Source organism: Callithrix jacchus, chromosome 9 (assembly GCF_049354715.1).
Source record: "Callithrix jacchus isolate 240 chromosome 9, calJac240_pri, whole genome shotgun sequence".
Classification (NCBI taxonomy): Eukaryota; Metazoa; Chordata; class Mammalia; order Primates; family Cebidae; genus Callithrix; species Callithrix jacchus.
The window spans coordinates 125,325,073-125,346,130 of NC_133510.1; the positions used below are offsets into that span (position 1 = coordinate 125,325,073).

Consider the following 21,058-nt stretch of genomic DNA (forward strand, 5'->3'; position numbering starts at 1 on the left):
CATGTTGGTCAGGCTTGTCTCGAACTCCTGACCTCAGGTGATCTACCCACCTTGGCCTCCCAAAGTGCTGGGATTGTAGGCATGAGCCACTGCGTCCAGCTGACTGCCTTCATTTTTTTTAGACGGAGTTTTGCTCTTGTTACCCAGGCTGGAGTGCAATGGTGCGGTCTTGGCTCACTGCAACCTCTGCCTCCTGGGTTCAAGCAATTCTCCTGCTTCAGCCTCCCAAGTAGCTGAGACTATAAGCATTCGCCACCATGCCCAGCTAATTTTTGTATTTTTAGTAGAGACAGGGTATCACCATGTTGACCAGGATGGTCTCGATCTCTTGACCTTGTGATCCAGAGTGCTGGGATTATAGGCGTGAGCCACCGTGCCCGGCCAAAATTGTTTATTTTTTATTATATTGATTGATCGAGATAGAGTCTCACTCTGTCACCAGACTGGAATGCAGTGGTGCAATCTCAGCTCATTGCAACCTCTGCCTAATTCCCCTACCTCAGCCTCCTGAGTAGCCAGGACTACAGGCACACACCACCACACCCGGTTAATTTTTTTTCATATTTTAGTAGAGACCGGGTTTCACCATGTTGACCAGGATGATCTCAATCTCCTGACCTCATGATCCACCCACCTCAGCCTCCCAAAGTGCTGGGATTACATGTGAGAGCCACCATACCCAGGCTGGAGTGCAGTGGCACAGTCTTGGCTCACTGCAATGTCTGCCTCCTGTGCTAAAGAGTTTCTCATACCTCAGCCTCCCAAGTAGCTGGGATGTGTCACCACACTACAGGCATGTGTCACCATACTCGGCTAATTTTTGTATTTTTAGTAGAGATGGGGTTTTGCCATGTTGGCCAGGCTTGTCTGCAACTCCTGGCCTCATGTGATCCACCCACCTCAGCCTCCCAAAGTGCTGGGATTACAGGTGTGAGCCACCACACCTTGCTCAGTATGGCTATCGTTTATATACAGGGATAGTCACACAGACACATAGGAAAGGAAGGAGGAGAAATGACAGGCACCAGACCTCAAGATGGATACATTAGAAAAGGGTAAGAGTGACATAGCAATTTCCGTTTGCAGAGATGAGCTGGAGTGTTCACTGGTCACTGCTTAGTATTGTTGAAACAGAACACTGGATTGTACGGCATTCCTCCCTTTTCTGCGGTACTGTGGTTTACTCACGATCAACTGCTGTCTGAAAATATTACATGGAAAGTTGCAGAAATAAACAATCTGTAAATCATAAACCGTGCATGGAATTTCATGCCATACCACTGTGTCCTGCCTGGGACATGACTCATCCCTTTGTTCAGCAGATCCACGCTGTAGATGGCACCTGTCTGCTAAGTCACATAGCGGCCATCTCAGTGATCAGATCCATGGTTGTGGCATCACAGTGCTTATGTTCAGGTAGCCCTTATTTTACTTTTACTTAATAATGGCCCCAAAGTGTAAGAGTAGTGATGCTGGTAATTCAGATATGCCCATGAGAAGCCTTAAAGTGTTTTCATTAAGTGAGAAGGCAAGTTCTCAACTTAATAAAGAAAAAAATCGTATGCTGAGGTGGCTAAGATCAATGGTAAAAATGGATCTTCTGTCTGTGCAATTGTGAATCACAGATTGTCGTCATTGCTCTATGTGATTATTGTTGTTAATCTCTCACTGTGCCTAACTTATCAATTAAGCTTTATCACAAATATATATAGTGAAAAAATGTAGTGTATACAAGGTTTGGTACTATCTGTGCTTTCAGGCATCCACTGGGGTCTTAGAACACATCCCCTCAGATATGGGGGGGATACTGTATTACTTTTTCAAAATAAACAAGGAAAAAAGACCAGGCCAGGTACAAGACATTCCAGGGCTTCTAATTAGTTGTGGAAGGCAATTAATCACAAAAACAGATACAAACTTATGAATGAGTCAATTTTGTGCACCAGATCCAGATATGAGGATCATGGTTATTAGGTGGTTTCAGTGAGGGAATGGAGGAATGACTCTTCCAGGAGTCCAATTTGTTTGCTTCAAAAGGGCAGTCTCTATCAGCTCGTCCTGGAATCTGGGCCTGGTCCCACAGGCTGCCAGGAGCCAAAGCTAACAGGCTACAGACAGACAAAGGTACGCTGAGGAGCCGGGATGCAGGAGGGGCCACAGCCAGTGGCCTGACAGGAGGGGCAGTGTGCATGTGGGCCACTTGCCCGAGCAGAGAGCCTCCTACAGAGGAAGCCCAGGGGTTTCAGGCCCTGCTGCATCCTCATAGTGGATCCCTTAGCATCTTCATTTTTTCTGTTCTAGAACATCCTGTTAGAGAAGCGGGCTCCGAGGACTGTGACAGGAAGGCAGGAGTACCCTCCAGTGTGCCAGCGTTTGAGTGCATGCAGGTGCTCTGCCCACATGTGTGCCAGCTTGTTTGTGAGGGTGTATGTTTGTCTTTTGTGTGTGTGAAAAGCAGGGAGTAATCATTCCAAGATGACCTGAAAAGAGTGCATCTTGAGGGAGTGGATACCAGGCAAGATGTGCCTGCTGCGATGGTGACTTCACTCTGCCTGGGAGGGCTGTGTCCTGGCCTTCCGCTGAAGCGCAGACACCACCATGCCTACACCACTGTAACCAACCAAGAAAGGAAAGTGGCTTCATTTCTGGCCTCATCACTCAGGCCGCCCCAGCCTACCCTCGACAAAACAGCGACCACAGCCACCAGGACAGCTGGGTGGGCCACAGCAGGTAGGAGGGTCAATGCTGGGATACTGAGGCACACTCCTGAGTTTCAGGAGATTATTGGGCATGTTCTTAAGTTTCCTGTCAGATTCAAGCCAGAACTGGACTTTCAAGCAGGGGCAGCGACCCCTGGGCAGGGTACCATTTAAAGCCAGAGTCCTAGGTTTCCTCGCCAGGTGAGTAAACCCCAATCAGACTCCAGGGTGTTCCCGACTCCTCTGGACTGGAGATGGGACCAGATTTGCAACAGCCAAACTTGATGTTTCACTTCAATTTGTATCATTTGTTAATGAAATTTCATAATTAAAAACCTGTACATTAGCTATGCGTCTCTTATTTTCTGAGCTGTTTGTCCATGCCCTTTGCTTTTTCTAAAAACTTATTTTGAAATAATGATAGACTTACAGGAAGTCACATAAATGGAACAAAGAGTCCCATGTACCCTTCACCCAGCTTTCCCCAGTGGTGACTCTTGTACTGCTGCAGCACAATGTCAGAACTGGGAAATTTGCTTTGAGACATTACTAGTAAACAGACTACACATCATTTACAGCCTTTGAAATGTCAGTCACTGTGTGTGTGTGTGTGTGTGTGTGTGTGTGTGTGTGTTTGGTTTTTCTTTTGAGACAGTCTTGCTCTCTTGCCCAGGCTGGAGTGACGCAGCATGATCTCAGTTCACTGCAACCCCTGCTTCCTAGGTTCAGGTGATTCTTCTGCCTCAGCCTTCTGAGTAGCTAGGATTACAGGCACCCACCATCACACCTGGCTAATTTTTGTATTTTTGTAGAGACAGGTTTTCACCATGTTGGCCAGGCTGGTCTTAAACTCCTGACCTCAGGTGATCTGCCCACCTCGGCCTCCCAAAGTACTGGGATTACACACATGAGCCACCACACCTGGCCTCTGTCTGCTTACTTTTGGAGAGAATGGTCTGAGCATGAGTCAGGAGTTCGTCCCAACCGGAACCAACAAAATTAGGGACCCCTGACCCGGCCATGCCCTGCCTGCCCTCTCTGCCTGCCCCTGTTCTTCCAGCTTGGTCTGTGCAAGGCTTGCAATTTAATTTCCTTCCATTTCAAAGCACTCTTTTGCCAGACCTCTGAGGAATTCATAGTTTGCTAGTTTCGTCCAAGAAAAGTTTTGAGAGAGACCTTTGTTGTACTGTGAATTTCCTGTTTCCTGCGAAGAACCTGCCTTCTAGGAAGGGCGGCCGTGGCAGGGCGGTGTCAAGATTGTTCTTCATGGAAAATTTAGCGTTCGTTTAATAACTCCATATTTAAAACACGTCTCATGTGCCAGGCCCTGTGCTGGCGACCCTAGGCAACAGTCTTCCCACAGAGGGGGAGGAGAGGGCCAGCGAATGGGTGAATGCAGTCTGGCTTCACTGTTTTGATGGGGAGATGGCAGGGGAGGGTTCAAGGGGCAGAGGCCAGAGGAGGATTGTGGGTCTTGGGGGAAGCCAGTGGTCTTACAGAAATGGTCAGAACATGTTTCTGGTCTGCTTCTAAGAAAGAATCCACCATAATCCTGAGTTAGACTCAGGGGCAGCCCAGTCACCTTTGTCTGGAATATGTTAAGCTGGTGGCATGAGTTGCGAGAGCAGAAGTCCCCCCAACCACAGATACTTTCTGCTGGTGCTGCCCTGGGGGCTTTGCCAGGGCAGGCTCCCTTGTGGGCTTTTTAAAGAAAAATTTTAGACAGGGTCTCTGTCACCCACACTGAGGTGCGGTGGTGCCATGATAGCTCACTGCCCTCTCCAACTCCTGGAATCCAGGGATCCTCCCAGCTCAGCCTTCCAAGTAGCCGGGACCACAGGCTACTTGGTCTGTATTTGGCTACTTTAGCATTCATTTAATAACTCATTTAGTAACTACACACGTTGCGTCCAAAGGCACAGGCCACCACTCCCTGCTATTTTCTCTTTTCTTTTTGAGACAGAGCCTTGCTCTGTCACCCAGGCTAGAGTGCAGTGGCGCAATCTCCGCTCACTGCAACCTCCGCCTCCCAGGTTAAAGTGATTCTCCTGCCTCAGCCTCCTGAGTAGCTGGGATTACAGGTGCCCACCACCGTACCCGGTGTATTTTTAGCAGAGACAGGGTTTCACCATGGTGTTCAGGCTGGTCTAACTCCTGACCTTGTGTCGCCCGCCTTGACCTCCCAAAGTGCTGAGATTACAGGCGTGAGCCACTGAGCCTGGCCGACTTTGTCTGCCTCCTTCCTGGTTCCCATCCCATCCCATCCCCCATCTTTCTTCTTTCTTTCTTTTGTCTTGCTGTGTTGTCCAGGCTGGTCTGGAACTCCTGGGCTCAAGTGATCCTACCACCTCAGCCTTCCAAAGTACTGGGATTAATTACAAGGCTTGAGCTGTTGCACCTGGCCTCTTGTGGGACTTTTAGAACAGTTGTTCTGAGTACCTTGTGAAGAAGGGTCCCCGTGGATGTCTGTCCTCTCCCCTCCTTTGAAGATTGACAGTGCACAGCCTAACAGTTCTGCCAGACCCATCAGGAGAGAAATCTACACAAGCCTGCCCGGCGTTTCTGGGCATGAGTTGTCCAGGGCATCCCTTCCTTTGTAACACCTGAAGCATTCATTGTCCCTCGCCACCTTCTGAGGCATCATAGAACTGCGTGCATTGCCTCCTCAGATCTTGACTTGAAATTGGCATGGGGGTGGTCTGGAGGTGCCAGGCGACCCTTTCTGGCTGTGGCTGGTCTAAGTTTGGGTTTTGATTTGGACGCCCTTCTGTGTGTTGGTTGAGCACCACCTGTTGGCCATGGAGATACTACAGAAACCCGGGGTGGAGGGGTGATCCCATTTGGGAGTTCTGGTCTTTGTCTTGCTGCTGAAGTCTGACTGTTGGACGTAAACACCAAAGAAAAGGGAAACATTTCAGCTCACGGAGAGGAAGAAGAGGGGACCCTCAAACTAAACCTTGAGGTTTCTAGCCTGTAAGGCTAAATTTCCCTGCGTCTTGCCACTCCCCTCATTGCATGGGATCGAAGCTGTTGGTGTGACACCCTTTTTGGTTGCCCTTTTTTTTTGGAGACAGAGTCTTGCTCCTTCACTTAGGCTGGAGTGCATCGGTGCTATCGTGGTTCACTGCAGCTTCAAACACCTGGGCTCAAGCAATCCTCCTGCCTTAGTCTACCCAGTAGCTGGGACTACAGGCAGGTGCCACCACACCTGGCTCATACATTGAGGGCTTTTCACTGCCTGGATCAGGCTGAGTTCCTGCTCACTGGTGCCACCACAGGCCAGGCAGAAGGAACTGCGTGGGCCTTGCCTCCTCTCTGCTGAGCTGGTGTACCTTTTCCATAGGCCTTTGCTTAAATGCCACTTCCTCCAGAAAACCTCCCCTGGCTGCTCTGGCCAGGTTGGTTATCCACCTGGTGCCTACAGCTGTCTGCCCTTCAGGACACTCAGCTTGCAGGCATGTCGTGTGCCTCCGCCAAGGGCGTGCTACATGAGGGGGACCTCACCGCCTCACCCGTCCCCCGACCTCAGTCTTCAGCTCTTCACAGCGCAGAGCAGGTGAGGCTTCTGCAGCTACATGGATCCCACCCTCAGGGCTGGCCTGGCACTTGGGGCCGACCTCTGCCCAGGTCTGTTCCTGGTGTTGGCAGGGGGCACAGGTGTCACCTTTTCCACTTGTGGAGGAAGAGGAACCACATAGCAATATGGCAAATGTAAGAGAAAGGGCTTTTGAAGTCAGGGCAGGGGTTAAAAACATCATACCCGGCTGAGCATGGCGGCTCACACCTGTAATCCCAGCACTTTGGGAGGTGGAGGTGGAAGGATCACTTGAGGTTAGGCGTTTAAGACCAGCCTGGCCAACATGGTGAAACCCCATCTCTACTAAAAATACAAAAATTAGGCTGGGCACAGTGGCTCACACCTGTAACCCCAGCACTTTGGGAGGCCCAGGTGAGTGGATCACCTGAGGTCAGGAGTTTGAGACCGTCCTGACCAGCATGGTGAAACCCCGTCTCTACTAAAAATACAAAATTAGTCAGGTGTGGTGGCGCATTCCTGTAATCTCAGCTACTTGGGAGGCTGAGGCAGGAGAATCACTTGAACCTGGGAGGCAGAGGTTGCAGTGAGCCGAGATTGTGCCATTGCATTCCAGCCTCAGCAACAGGAGCGAAACTCCATCTCAAAAACAAAAAAAATTAGGTGGACATGGTGGCTTATGGCTGTAGTCCCAGCTACTCAAGTGTCTGAGGCTGGTGAATCATTTGAACCCAGGAAGTGGAGGTTGCAGTGAGCCGAGATCGTGCATCTGCACTCCAGGCTGGGCAACAGAGTGAGACTCCATCTCAAAAAAAAAAAAATTATGCCTTTCAGTAATAACTGAAGATCATCAAGATGGTTATTAATATCTTTGTGTTTGCTTTAGGGTTTACCAGTTGTGTGTGTGTCTAAGCATGTATGTGTGTGTGTATCTTACCATACACAAGTATGCTCTCATTTAGTCCTTATTAACACACTCTGGAGGAGAGTGTGTCATTCTGCTTGTACCCATGACACAGCTGTGGCTCTCTGATGTTGCAGCTGCCTGATGTACCACCAGTGAGGCCAGGCCATCAGCATAGAGGTAGGTTAGACAAGCCTTTGAATTGGGGAGAGAAGGAAGGAAGAAGACGTGTGACAGCTCTGAGTGCCCAACCTGTTGGGCGGAGGCTGCTGCTCTCTGCATGTCTCTCGTGTGCTAAGAGGATTTTTCTGGGGGTGACATAACCTTCTGGCTTGTATTGCCCAGAACCTGGGCTCCTTGCTGGGTTGGGTGGGGATAGGCGTGAGGGTCCTGCCAGGGTCATAGCCAGGGGCGTCTGCCTTCCAGAGCAGGTTCCAGCTTCACGGAATGTTTGTTGCTCAGGCGCTTCCTGTGAAGTCTGCAGCTATTATTGGCAGATCTAGGTTTGCCACGTGGCCTTTCTGAGTGGGACTGGAGAAGGGGCAGGGCTGTGGCCTGTGGTCAGACAAAGCCTCCTCAGCCCCCCTGTAGTAGGGGCCAGAAATAGTGCCTTGCCCATCTCAAGCCATCTGAAAAAGAGAAACCCTATGCCACTGCCCAGAGACGGTTCCTGGCCTAGCACTTGGAAAACTGAGCTGCCCAAGATGGCTGTGCCACTGGGAGGCTGGTTTCCAAGTGCTCTTGACTTATTTAATGAAGAATTGTCAATTGAGCCCCTACTGTGTGCCAGGCCACCTAATGGTCCTCCCTAGAGAAGCTGCACTGTCCACAGGGGAAGGTTCATGTGTGCAGACACTGCTACAGAAGTGCTCCCGTGAGACTGTCCTGAAGCGGAGAGCAGAGAGACCCTGAAGGAATCGGTGCAGCCTGGGATAGGCCAGGTCAGCTCAGAGGAGATGATGTGGGGGCAGCATCTTGAGGGATGAGGAGGTGGCCAAGTGGAGGGACATCAAGATTGAGAACCATGTCAGAGGCTCTGGGAGGCAGGAAGGGCCCTGCCCTGCAGCAGCTCAGGCCAGCAGGATACTCAGGTGCTTGGATTGTGAATGATGCCTCACGGGGGCTGGTGGCAAAGCAGGTCAAAGGAACCTGGTTTTCACTCTGTGGTCAACAGATTTCTTTTTAATTTTTAGTTATGGAAAACGTGTAGCATATGCTAAAGTAGACAGAGACTATAGTGAACCCCATATGCTGTTGCCCGCACCAATGGCTACACCCCATGGCCAGTCCTGTCCTCTGAACCCTGACAGCGTCCCTGCCACTCCCTGCCCCATGTATCACTCTGTAGAAATCCCCCAGTGACCTGAATTCCTTGAAGCCCGACCTGTGGCTGGGAGTGGATCAGTCAGGAGTTCGGTCCTGGAATGATTGGGTAGCACTTTTATATTTCATTTCGTTTTCAGAGGAACCACTGAGTCTCTCCACTTTGCTTTGCCTTTCAGTGGGAAGTTGGTGTCTCCAAAGTGGAAGAATTTCAAGGGCCTGAAGCTCCAGTGGAGAGACAAGATCCGGCTCAATAATGCCATCTGGCGGGCCTGGTACATGCAGTGTAAGTGCCACCCAGCCTGGGCGCCCATGGCAGTCAAGGCTCCATGCCCTGGAGGCCTGGGCACCCAGGGGCCAGAGTCTCTGCTGACAGGAAACCCAAGCCAAGTTTCTAACAGAAGTTTAGTCTCTGCCGACAAGAAACCCAAGCCGAGTCCTAGGGAAGTGGACATTTAAGGGGTGACATCTGAGAGTCGGGGAGCAAGTCTAGGAAGACTCGGGCACGGGCCGTCTCTCTCCAACCTGGGTGCTATGGACCTGGCAGCTTCTCCGGGAAATGAGTGTGCTGGGGCAGGCTTGTGTTGGGCTGGTCTTTCTCTGAGAAGCCATGCTGCTTTTCTGGCTGAGGGGTTATTGACAGATTCCTCCCCTTTCACCTGGACTCCTTTATTCCCCTGAAATCGCCTTTTCGAAGGGAAGGAGAAGGAAAGGGTACCTGGGAATTTGTCTGCACTAGGGGAGGGGCGCAGCAGACAAGACGGCGCTCCCTCGGGTTTGGATCATGGTAATGACTCTCACCCTCTCTCTTCTCAGATCTGGAGAAGCGCAAGAATCCTGTGTGCCACTTTGTGACGCCCCTGGATGGCTCTGTGGATGTAGACGAGCACCGCCGGCCAGAGGTACTTGGCGGTGACCCAGGGTGGCTGAGAGAGGAAACACACTGGCACCTCACCAGGAGCGGCTCACAGCAGGCTAGTCCTGCAAGAGAGGCTGTGGAAGGGAGCCCTGGGCCTGCCCTGTGCCATCCATGGCCTGGGGGCCAGGCCTGGCACTTGGTGGCCTCTGGCAACCCCAGGCTGCCAGAGCCTACCCCTTCTCAGAAGGGCCAGCTCGAGGACAGAGAGGGTTAATGTCTTTCTGGTAATTTTTAAAGTGTTTGTCTATGTATGATTATACATGCACAGGAAGTGTCTAGAAGAATATACAGAAGTCTCTTAATAGCAGGAGCCTCTGGGGATAGGATTAGGGCTGCCAGGCGAGGGGATGATGTTTTCTTCACCGCATATTCTTCCACGTTGCTTTCATGTTGTCCAGGCATGTCTCACTGTTACAATAAAGGTGAAATTTAAAAGGTAAGCTAATGAAAGACAGCTGTGAGACAGTCAGGTGTAATCTGGTATTAGATAGTATCAAGGGATATCATTTTGTTGGGTATGGCAATATTGTAATCAGTTCTTTATAACAAAACATCTTCACTGTCGAGGACACACACTGAAGTGTTCATAGGTGAGGCGATTCAGGCCTTGAGATCGGAAAGTGAGGCAGGCCCAGGCACGGGGGGTGCTCCTTAGCTCTAGAGCTGGAAGGCTGTCATGCAAGGCGTTCACGCTGGCAGCATGTGAAGGTTGGATGCGAGGCCCCTGGAGGGCGCATTCCATCTGAAACTTCCTGGAATTGACTGTTCATTTTTGCCCTGTGAATGTGGCAGAGGCTTCGGGGAAGGGGCATTTGTGGGGGGCTTGGGAGTTTCCACAGCATTTCCCTGCTTCTTCCCCTGTTGGAGCATTCTGCTCTCACCCCATGCTCCTGGGCAGAGCCTCAGGACCGTGTCCCCAAGGCCTTTGGCTACCTTAGGTCTTGAAATGAAAGCTCATTATTAGCTAGAGGACCTCCTGTATAGCACAGAAGTGGGATTTGCTTTCCGAGTGACATGGTAGCCACTGTGGGATTTCCAGCTGGATTGCCTGAGGCCTGATCATAGTGCCAGACAGTTACACCAGCTAAGCTTTACTAATCAAGCAGAGCACCCTCTTTTCACTCTGCCCTCTGTCCCTCAGGCCATCACCACAGAAGGGAAGTACTGGAAGAGCCGCATCGAGATTGTGATCCGGGAGTATCACAAGTGGAGAACCTACTTCAAGAAAAGGGTATCCGGCTAGGGTGTTCAGGCAGCCATCTGAGGGAGGGAGGGGCAGAGCCCAAGTTCAGAGCCCTGGCCGAGACTGTAGACTCCACAGCTGCGCCACCTGGGCATGGTGCGTCAAGAAGTACATCTAGGGCCCAGCATGCCAGACTAGCCCAGACGATGGCCTGCCTAGGTCATGTTGTTTTTGCTCTCAAGTTTCCCCATCTGTGCCCTGGGTGGGAGTCTCCTTTGTGTAGGCATCAGCTGGGGTGACATGAGCAGTACTCTTCTCCCTACCTGCCTCCCTGAGAGTTCTGTATATTCTAGAGCCCCTGGTGACCACCCTGTTCTGTCCCTTTGCCCACAGCTACAGCAGCACAAGGATGAGGACCTCTCCAGCTTGGCCCAGGTGAGTGAGCCTGGAAGCTCTGAGGACTCCCACTGTGACATGAGACAGCAGGCACTTTAGTGGCCCACTGGGAGCCCTGCAGAAGGTGGCAGGCCATGAGCCTTCACTGGGGTCTTAGGAATGGCTCAGAAGCAGTCCAGCTCTCTCTCGTGGGTGAGCTGGAGGGAGCCACTCTCTGAATGCCTTCACCCTGGTGCCTCACTTTTGTGGAGCAGCCCCTGTGACGAATTTCCCAGGTGACAGGTATGGGAATTCTGTGTCCCACTGTTATTCTTTGACGCTTCCTTCTCTGTGTTGGTGTTGTGTTAGGACTATGACATGCTGTACTGGCACAAGCACAGGGATGGATGGAAGACCCCTGTCCCCATGGAGGAGGACCCCCTGCTGGACACAGACATGCTCATGTCAGAATTCAGCGACACCCTCTTCTCCACGCTGTCTTCACACCAGCCAGTGGCCTGGCCCAATCCCCGGGAAATAGGTAACCCAATCCAGGGCCTTGGGCTTTGAACAGCCAGCTGCTTCCTTCTCTGCCAGCCTGCTCTGGGCCAGGCTTCCTTCAGGGCTATCTCTGAGCTGCTGTGTGTCACAGTTGGGGGCAGGCAGTAAGGAAGGGAAGGATAGCTGGCCTCATTTAACATCCAGGCTGCACATACTGAGTGGGTGGGGTCTGCAGAGTGGGCCTACTGGGCAGCTGCCATTCCCGTGGCACCATGGTGGGAAGACAGCAGCAGGGTCTGGTCTGAGCCACTGGCACATTTCAGTACTCTTGCCTTCACGGGGGACATGTGCCATGCCTAGGCTGAGGTGGCCAGGCCGTGACTCATGCTAAAGAAAGTCGGAAGCACTCCTGGGTGTGACCGCTCACCTCAGTGACGTTCAGTCTTCAGTTAACTCCTCAGGGAAGAACACAAAGATTGAAAATTAGAACAATATTGGAGGAGGTCTCTGTTCTCTACTCAGCTCTTCACAGCTTCCTGGGGGTGTCCATTCCCTGATACTCAATTTTACCTTCCTGGCAAAAACTTACTTTCCTGCCTTTTGAGGGTGCAGAATGGCCACAAACCCATGAGAATGTAGAAATCCCAGCCAGCTCCTTGGAAAACTCTAGAATGTGAGCAGGGCCTGGAAGGTCTGTTTTAGGCCTTTCTTCCATTCTTACATCATTGTCTGAGAAGACAAAATGGTTCCTCTTCTCTGTGGTTCCTGCAGCACATCTGGGAAATGCAGACATGATCCAGCCAGGGCTGATGCCTCTGCAGCCTAACCTGGACTTCATGGACACCTTCGAGCCTTTCCAGGGTGAGAACCAGAGGCTGAGCGCGCGGCTGCCTGCCTCTCCGGGCCCAGCACGGAGCAGATCGCTGCCTTCCTTTAAGAGCAAGACTTGGTAGAATGGACAAGGGGACAGGCACAGAATTTTTAAACTGAACTGTTCTTTGTAGTAACTGCAAGGTCTGGAAAGTTTTTCTGGGACATTGTTCTCCAAGGAAATTGGCCCTGGGTTTAGCCATGACTGTAAGCAGTTCTCCCTCGAAGCAGCAGAGGGCGATGATGACACAGCCAGTTCTCTGCCAAGGCCCTGCAGTTAGATGGGTCTTTGAGCCCCTGCCATGTGAGAACAGCAGAAATCCCAGGCCTGGGAGTGTTTCAGAGCCCAAGATAGTTGCCAGCATGTGTCGTTCCAACCAGAGTCCCCTTTCTACAGAAAGAAAGATGTCTCTGAGGGTAATACCCTCTGGCCATGGCATCCCCCTCGGCCATGTTGGGTTTAGGGGTTTAGTCCTTGGTTTGTTTGAGTCTTTTGTTTTTAGAGACAGGGTCTTGCTGTGTCACCCAGGCTGGAGAGCAGTGCCTCAGTCATGGTTCACTGTAGCCTTGAACTCCCAGGCTCAAGTGATCCTCACAATTCAACCTCCTGAGTATCTGGCACCAGGGGCATGTACCACCACACCTAGTTTATTTCTTCATTTTTTATAAAGATGGGGTCTCCTGTGTTGTCCAGGTGATCCTCCTGCCTCTGCTTCCCAAAGTGCTGGGATTACAGGTGTAAGCCACCACACCCAGCCCGTTTTAGTCTTTGTTATTTTGAGACAGAGTCTTGCTCTATAGCCCAGGCTGGAATGCAGTGGCACGAACACAGCTCACTGCACCCTCAATCTCCTGGGCTTCAGCGATCTTCCTGCCTCAGCCTCCTGTGTAGTTGGGACCACTGGTGTGCACCATCATACCTGGCTTTTTTTTATCCCCCCTAAGACGGAGTCTTGCTCTGTCACCAGGCTGGAGTGCAGTGGTGCGATCTCGGCTCACTGCAACCTCTGACTCCCTGGGTTCAAGCAATTCTCCTGCCTCAGTCTCCCAAGTAGCTGGGACTACAGGTGTGTGCTACCACACCCAGCTAATTTTTGTATTTTTAGTAGAGATGGGGTTTCACCATGTTGGCAGGGGTGGTCTTGATCTCTTGACCTCATGATCCACCCGCCTTGGCCTCCCACAGTGCTGGGATTACAGGTGTCAGCCACCACTCCTGGCCGGCTTTTTTTTTTTTTGTACTGATGAGATCTCACTTTGTTCCCAGCCTGGTCTTGAACTCTTAATCTCAAGTGAGTGATGATCCCACTTAAGCCTCCCAAAGTGTTGGGAATATAGGCATGAGCCACTATGCCTGGCCCTGTTTGATTCCAGCAAATGCTGGGCACACTGAGCTCACGAGCCCCTTTGTTTTTCAGACCTCTTCTCTTCTAGCCGTTCCATTTTTGGCTCCATGCTACCTGCATCTGCCTCAGCACCTGTACCAGATCCCAACAACCCACCTGCACAGGTAGAGGAAGCTGGGGAATGGGTTGGGGAAGGGACCGGCAGGCACAGGGCTGCTCATCAAAGCTTTGCTGCCAGAGCAAGGCTAATGACACAGCCACACAGTCACCAGCAAAGCACCAAACAGTGCCAGACCAGCGCTGATGTGCAGAGGCACAATTCCAGCCCTGTTGACGGCATCCTTCAGCACCCATGAGGTGCGAGAGACCCTGTTGGTCCAGGTGTGCTCCTCCCTGAGGTGCCAGGTAACCTATGTGCAGCTAGCTCTGCTCCGGCTAATTAAGACAGAATTAGCTAGACAGAGAAGAAAAACATGGATTACTAATAAAAATAACATCTGTATATTTCTTTCACATTTTACTAAGCAAACAAAAAAGTTGGTCACAAGTGCTTGGGCTGCAGAGCTGAGTTAGGAACCCATTCTTTGTCCTTATGGATCCCTCATGATTATGCCCATGACCAGTTAGACACTGGTAATAACCTGCTCCGGGAAGAATTTCTGCTGCAGAGACTGGGATCTGAACCACTGATTCCTCATAGCTTTTCCCATTTAGCAAGAGGTGACCTCACGAAGAGCCGACACATCAAACTTTTTGGGGAGCCCCAAGCAGCTACAGTCCAGGCTGCCTCTGCTCAGTAATAGAAGATGGCAGAGACGGGGAAGACTCTGCTGGACTCTGGAAACAAGATATTCTTAGGCTGCTAACCAGCTGTGCCAGGGCCACTGCCTGGTCTGAGGACTGAGTATTTAGTTTTTAATGGAAACAAGACCCCCACAACTACACAGGAAAACACAGATCGGTGTCCTCAGATTAGCAGCCACGGGCATGGAGACATGGCCTTTGTCCCTCTGTCCCAGCACCCAGCCTGTCTCGTTGGACTTGGCAGTGTGCAGCTGTGGAAAGGACTTGTCTGAACCAGCGTTGCTTCCAATCTCCTCTGTTCCTTTTTCAGGAGAGCATCCTGCCGACCACCACCCTCCCCACTGTGAGCCTTCCTGACAGCCTCATTGAGCCCCATGCTGCCCCATCCCTGGATCCTGTGGATGGGCAGGGCTGTGAGCGCGCTTCCCGGACTGAGGACCCGTTTATCCAGCCCACAGACTTCGGTCCCTCAGAGCCGCCTCTGAGTGTCCCGCAGCCCTTCCTGCCCGTCTTCACCATGCCCCTGTTGTCCCCCAGCCCCGCCCCGCCACCTGTGTCCCCCATGTTACCGATAGTTCCTCCTCCAGCCACGGCCCTGAACCCTCCAGCTCCACCTGCCTTCCAGCAGCCACAGAAGTTTGTTGGAGTCAGCAAACCGCCGTCTGTCATCACCCACACAGCCTCCGCCACCCTCACCCATGATGCCTCCGCCACCACCTTCAGCCAGAGTCAGGGCCTCATCATCACCACCCATCACCCTGCCTCATCAGTGAACCCCTGTGGCCTGACACTGTCTCCTGTCACCCGGCCTCCCCAGCCTCGGTTAACTTTTGTGCACCCCAAACCTGTATCCTTGACGGGGGGAAGGCCTAAGCAGCCTCACAAAATAGTGCCTGCTCCCAAACCAGAGCCGGTGTCCTTGGTGTTGAAGAACGCCTGCATCGCCCCAGGTGAGCCAGGTGGAGGACTCAGTGTGGGACTCCCCCAACCCAGAGGGATGTTTTCCTGTCCCAGAGGCTTTCAAACTTGTGACTACCACCACCCTGGTGCCCACACGTGTGTGCGTGCACACAATGCACACACACACAAATGAAAAGTGTCATGAAATAATACATGTGTATGATCTATTCTGTTTTCTATTCTCTATCTTTTGTTTTTTGTTTTTTTTTTTTTTTCTTTAAAACAGAATCTCACTCGGTTGCTCAGGCTGGAGTGCAGTCCTGGCTCACTGCAACCTCCCCTCCTAGGTTGAAGCGATTCTCCTGCCTCAGCCTCCTGAGTAGCTGGGATTACAGGCGTGCACCACCATACCTGGCTAATTTTTGTATTTTTAATAAAGACGGGGTTTCACCATGTTGGCCAGGCTCAAACTCCTGACCTCAGGCGATCTGCCCACCTTGGCTTCCTAAAGTGCTGTGATTACAGGTGTGAGCCACCACACCTACCCTCTGCTCTCTACCTTTTTTTAAAGTTAGTCATAGCCTACAATGTTAAAACACGTAGTCCTGGCCATCTCTTTCCTGGGTCTATAACATGTCTCCTTCAAAAAATTACACAAAGTTTTAGGTGCCTTGATGGCTTTGTCTTCCTATCCCCTGCGATTGGGAACAAGCTGTCTCACTGGCAGAGAGGCGGCCTCAGCAGGGCGGGCCAGGCACTGTGGTCCAGGGCTGCAGCTGAGCCCCCTTGTCCTGGCAGCTCCCTTTTCAGGCCAGCCACAAGCGGTGATCATGACATCAGGGCCTCTGAAGAGAGAAGGGATGTTGGCCTCCACGGTGTCCCAGTCCAACGTGGTCATCGCACCTGCCGCCATCGCCAGGGTGAGGAGGGCCCTGGACAGACCCCTGGTGTCCTTATCATCCTGGAGCAGCTTGCTCTTGGGCGGCCCTCACCTGAGATGACCGGTGTCCTGCCCTGCTGTGCATCAGTGGTCGGGGGTGACCTCTCTCCCATGTCACTGCAGGCTCCTGGGGTCCCGGAGTTCCACAGCAGCATCCTGGTGACAGATCTTGGCCACAGCACGAGCAACCCACCCACCCCCATCTCCCGGCTCTTCCCAAGCACAGCACAAGACACCCTGGGGAAGGCCGAGCAGGTCCCACCTCATGGGGGCAGCCCCCAGGTCACTGTCACAGGGCCCAGTGAGTATCCACTCAGGGACAGTCGGGCATCACAAGGGAAGTAACTGGGCCTGCCGTGGATCATGGGGCCGTTTGCTGGGCTCTCCAGGTCAGAGCCTGGGCTTAGGACACACAGTGATGTCTTGGGAGCCTGCTGATAACACAGGCTTGGAACACGCTCTGTGGATGGCAGGATGACCTGTGGTGGCACTGGCAGGGTGAAAAGTAGTGGGCATGTGGCAGTGTAGGTGGCCGGTGTGCTTGGGAGTCCCTGCTGACCACCCTCAAAGGCCTGACTCTAAGCTGCCATTCTTACCCATTGAAGGGATTGAGGGACCCTGGTGTTCCAGTCTCTGGGAATGTCAGCCTGGGGTTGCTGTGGCCACAGAAGCCGCCCGGCCTTATCTGGGCACCAACGTGGCCTTCCCCAGCAGGTCTGTGCCCCATGTTCACTCTTGGGCCTTCCAAGGGTGAGACAGTCAGGGCAGAACTGATTTTGCCCAGGGACATCTGAGAAGCCAACAGGCCAGGTCAGGGATGAACGGCTTGCCCAAGGCTGTGCTGCTGGTAGGGGATGCAGGCAGATGGGGCCCCTTCCCTCAAATGCCTGCCACGCCAGGAAGAGAAATAGAAATGTCCCCTTTTCTTAAATAAAAGCATGATGTGGGTCGGGGGCAGTGGCTCACATTTGTACGCCCAACACTTTGGGAGACTGAGATGGGTGGATCACTTGAGGTCAGGAGTTTGAGACCAGCCTGGCCAACATGGTGAAACCTCATCCCTGCCCAAAAAAAAAAAAAAAAGCCAGGTTTGGTGGCATGTGCCTATAGTCCCAGCTACTCAGGAGACAGAGGTGGGAGAATCAGTTGAACCCGGGAGGTGGAGGTTGAAGTGAGCCAAGATCAAGCCACTGCACTCCAGCCTGGGTGACAGAGTAAGAGTCTCTCAAAAAAAACAAAAGCATGGTGTAGCTGCTCCCGGAACTCTGTGAGCACCAGTTGTCTCCCTCCTCCGTCAGCAAGACACAAATGAGGAAGGAAAGTTATGAGTCAAGCCCCTCAAATAATTGAGGGAGAGGTTAGAGCCAACATCACTTTGTCTCTGGAGTCTCAGAACACAGAACTTAGAGCCTGCTGCACAGTCTCACGGGGAGCTGGGGGAAGATGATCCAGCGCAGAGGAAAGGAAGTGGAGGCATCTGTACAGTAAAGCAGCATGGGCCAAGAAGGCTGAGTCCACCTGGGCTGGGCACAGTGACTCACTCTTGTAATCCCAGCACTTTGGGAGGCTGAGGCAGGTGAATCACTTGAGCCCAGGAGATTGAGACCAGCCTGGACAATATAGTGAGAACTTGTCTCTATAAAAAATGTTTTTGTGGCCTGGTGTGGTGGCTCATGCCTGTAATCCCAGCACTTTGGGAGTCTGAGGTGGGTGGATCACCTGACATTGGGAGTTCAAGACCAGACTGACCAACCCATCTCTACTAAAAATACAGAATTAGCCGGGCATGGTGGTGCATTCCTGTAATCCCAGCTGCTGAGGAGGCTGAGGCAGGAGGCGGAGGTTGCGGTGAGCCAAGATGTCACCATTGCACTGAAGCCTGGGCCACAGGAGCGAAACTCCATCTCAAAAAAAAAGTTTTTAAATTAAAAAATATAATAATAAAGAGCCCACCTGGGAAATACCTCCTAAAGTGACACCAGTGACTGGAGCATGTCACTCAGGGTTGCTCCATTGTGTTCTGTGTGGGTTAAGGGTGTTTTTGTTGTTGTTATTAAGTTAAAATTTTCAGGGAATAGGTAAGAAAAATCCAAGGAAGCATGTGTGCACAGTTTAAAGAACCAAGTGCCATACGTGGGTAGCAGCAAGCACCTCATAACCCTGCAGAGACCCCAGGCTGCCTTCTGGTGGCTTTGGGGGACCAGAGCTCCATCCCTCAGAGGAGACTGTTCTTACCAGGTCGGGACTGCCCAAACTCAGGGCAGGCCTCTCCGTGCGCATCAGAGCAGAGCCCCAGCCCTCAGTCTCCCCAGAACAACTGCTCAGGGAAATCTGACCCCAAAAACCTGGCTGCATTAAAGGTACCGAATGTCTCTCTCGGGTCTTGGTTCCCTTGGGAGGATGGGAGGGAAGGGCAGAAGGATGTTAAGCTGTGTCTGTCTGGAACTTAGACCTAGACCCAGCCAGAGCTGCCCCAGGCAGGGGTGGATCAGAAATAGACTTCTCCTTGTCCCTTCCCATGAACCAGCCTGTGGGGACGGTGGGCCCACTGGAGGCTTCTGGGTAGGCGCCAAACCCCGGAGCCAACAGTGAGTCCACCTAGTGTGGCAGGTGCCACTCAGGCTGCCCGGCCCCGGAGAGGCCAGGGCACCAGGGCTGGGTTGGGGGGAGGAAGCGGGACTGGGTAGGGAAGGAGAGGCTTACGGCAGGCTGGGCAGCACCCAGTTCAGCCCGTGGTTTCCTGCCCTGGCTGCACCCCATTTTGCAGTGCTGGTTTTCTAGGGTTCCTAGTCCTGTCCCCTCCCAGCTCCTCATTGGAGCCTACAGCTTCTTGTCATGCCCTCCTCCCACATAGCCCTCTAGCCTTGGCCCTTAGGCACCCACCATCAGCATAGCGGGTGTGGGCATTGTGCCTGCAGCATGCATGTCTCAGTGACCAGTGCGTTCTCCAGCAGAACCGGCAGATGAAACACATCTCAGCTGAGCAGAAAAGGCGCTTCAACATTAAGATGGGCTTCGACACACTCAACAGCCTCATCTCCAACAATTCCAAGCTGGTGAGTTGCCAAGAGCATGGGCTGTGGCAGGGCAGGGGAGCTGGCAGGATGTGCTCCCTGCATGGTCATTGCTGGTGGCAGGCCTGCTGGTTGTGGGCACCGCCTCCAGCCACCTGCCCCTTCTGCAGACCAGCCATGCCATCACGCTGCAGAAGACCGTGGAGTACATCACTAAGCTGCAGCAGGAGAGGGGCCAGATGCAGGAGGAGGCCCGGCGGCTGCGGGAGGAGATCGAGGAGCTCAATGCCACTATCATGTGAGCTTCTGAGCCTTGGGGCTCCAACCAGGCACCCCATCCCCATGCAAGCCTGTCTCAGAGGTGGGACCCTGAGGCCTCATCACTGGTCGATGCCTCTTTACTACATTAGTTCCGCTCTTGGTCACCCTCCTTCCACAGACCTCTCTTCTCTGCACCTGGCTGTGGCCCAGCTCTTGGCCAGCCCTGCCCATCTCGTGTCCCAGGGTCCTTATGGGCCACTGGCTGCTCCACAGCTCCCCCTGCTCCTGTCATTTCAGCTCCTGCCAGCAGCTGCTCCCTGCCACGGGAGTCCCTGTCACCCGGCGCCAGTTCGATCACATGAGAGACATGTTTGATGAATACGTGAAAAACCGGACCCTGCAGAATTGGAAGTTCTGGATTGTATCTTTGGGTTTTCTTTTTGCTCTTCCTAGCCCTCAGCCAATGCACTGAAGCCACAGACCATGACACTGTAGTTACTCTAGAAAGACTCTTTAAATGGCTGTCACCAAGCTCCTCATGACAGGCAGTGCTAGTGTCCATCTCAGAAGAGAGTGGTCTGGCCTGCTGTGTGGGCTATGGCTGTTGATGGGGCTTCACGGTGCTTTGCAGGAAAGGCTAGGGAGGTAGAACGGTAGGCTTTGCTCTCTAGGTCCTTAAGAAATCAGGAGAATGCTAGAGCTACTTACAGAAGGTGCAGGGGAAGGAGGCGTGGTCCCGCAGCCTGGCAGCCAGCTTGGTCCTTGAAGCCACCGGGAGGGCAAGTGGCAGAGCCCAATTTGAAGCCTAATGGAGCACGTCCACTTCAGTGCTAGAAGCTGTTTCGGGCCAAGGCCACCCTGCACTCGGCCTTCCAGGTGTCAGCTTGGCTCTCACGGGGAGGGGTTCCTGCCTGGTCACTCCCCACCCTGCCACTGCTCTACCACAGAGTAAACAGTCAGCACATGAGTTGAGTTAGACGTGACACTGGGGCATGGGTCTGACAGAGGAGACAGTCGTGCAGGAGGAGAGAATCCCAGTTGCAGCTGCCAAACAGGGCAGGGCACCTGTGTATGCTGGAAGGGGCAGGTTTTTATTGTTTGTTTCTTCCCCCTCCCCCCCCGAGAAAGGGTCTCACTCTGTCGCCCAGGCTGGAGTGCAGTGATGCAGTCATGGCTCTCTGCAGCCTCCACCTTCCCAGATTCAGGTCATCCTTCTGCCTCAGCCTCCTGAGTAGCTGGAACTCCAAGTTCATGCCACCATGCCCAGCTAATTTTTGTATTTTTGTGTTGAGACGGGGCTTCAGCATGTTGCCTAGGCTCTAAAGGGCAGTTTTATTTTCTTTCTCCTTTTTTATTTGATACGGAGTATCACTATCACCCAGGCTGGAGTGTAGTGGCATGATTTCCGCTCACTGCAATCTTCACCTCCCAGGTTGAAGTAATTCTCCTGCCTCAGCCTCCCAAGTAGCTGGGACTACAGGTAT

General features: G+C 52.6%; 1 protein-coding gene and 1 long non-coding RNA gene across 11 annotated transcripts in view; one reads left to right on the forward strand and one right to left on the reverse strand.

Moving 5' to 3' along the window:
* Window positions 1–21,058, forward strand: part of MLXIP (MLX interacting protein) — a 65,768-nt gene that overhangs the window by 35,166 nt on the left and 9,544 nt on the right. For 4 of the 10 annotated variants that reach the window (XR_004729152.3, XR_004729151.3, XM_035257901.3 and 1 more), the window contains exons 2-15: window positions 8,641–8,747; window positions 9,278–9,363; window positions 10,522–10,611; window positions 10,957–10,998; window positions 11,308–11,479; window positions 12,211–12,300; window positions 13,728–13,819; window positions 14,770–15,409; window positions 16,158–16,279; window positions 16,423–16,600; window positions 18,538–18,659; window positions 19,251–19,355; window positions 19,484–19,611; window positions 19,872–19,995. Coding sequence is in view for 6 of the 10 variants with exons in the window: in XM_035257901.3 (XP_035113792.2) it covers window positions 8,641–8,747; window positions 9,278–9,363; window positions 10,522–10,611; window positions 10,957–10,998; window positions 11,308–11,479; window positions 12,211–12,300; window positions 13,728–13,819; window positions 14,770–15,409; window positions 16,158–16,279; window positions 16,423–16,600; window positions 18,538–18,659; window positions 19,251–19,355; window positions 19,484–19,611; window positions 19,872–19,995 (2,098 nt within the window). In the remaining 4 variants the exon portion in view is untranslated. The remainder of the gene's footprint in view (window positions 1–8,640; window positions 8,748–9,277; window positions 9,364–10,521; window positions 10,612–10,956; window positions 10,999–11,307; window positions 11,480–12,210; window positions 12,301–13,727; window positions 13,820–14,769; window positions 15,410–16,157; window positions 16,280–16,422; window positions 16,601–18,537; window positions 18,660–19,250; window positions 19,356–19,483; window positions 19,612–19,871; window positions 19,996–21,058) is intronic. The other 6 variants (XR_013522177.1, XR_004729153.3, XM_078337505.1 and 3 more) reach the window with 3 other exon arrangements.
* On the reverse strand, window positions 9,656–12,099 carry LOC144577694 (uncharacterized). The gene is made up of 3 exons (XR_013522179.1): window positions 12,029–12,099; window positions 11,867–11,895; window positions 9,656–9,788 (listed from the first exon to the last, which is right to left on the reverse strand). It is a non-coding gene; the product is annotated as an uncharacterized LOC144577694 (long non-coding RNA).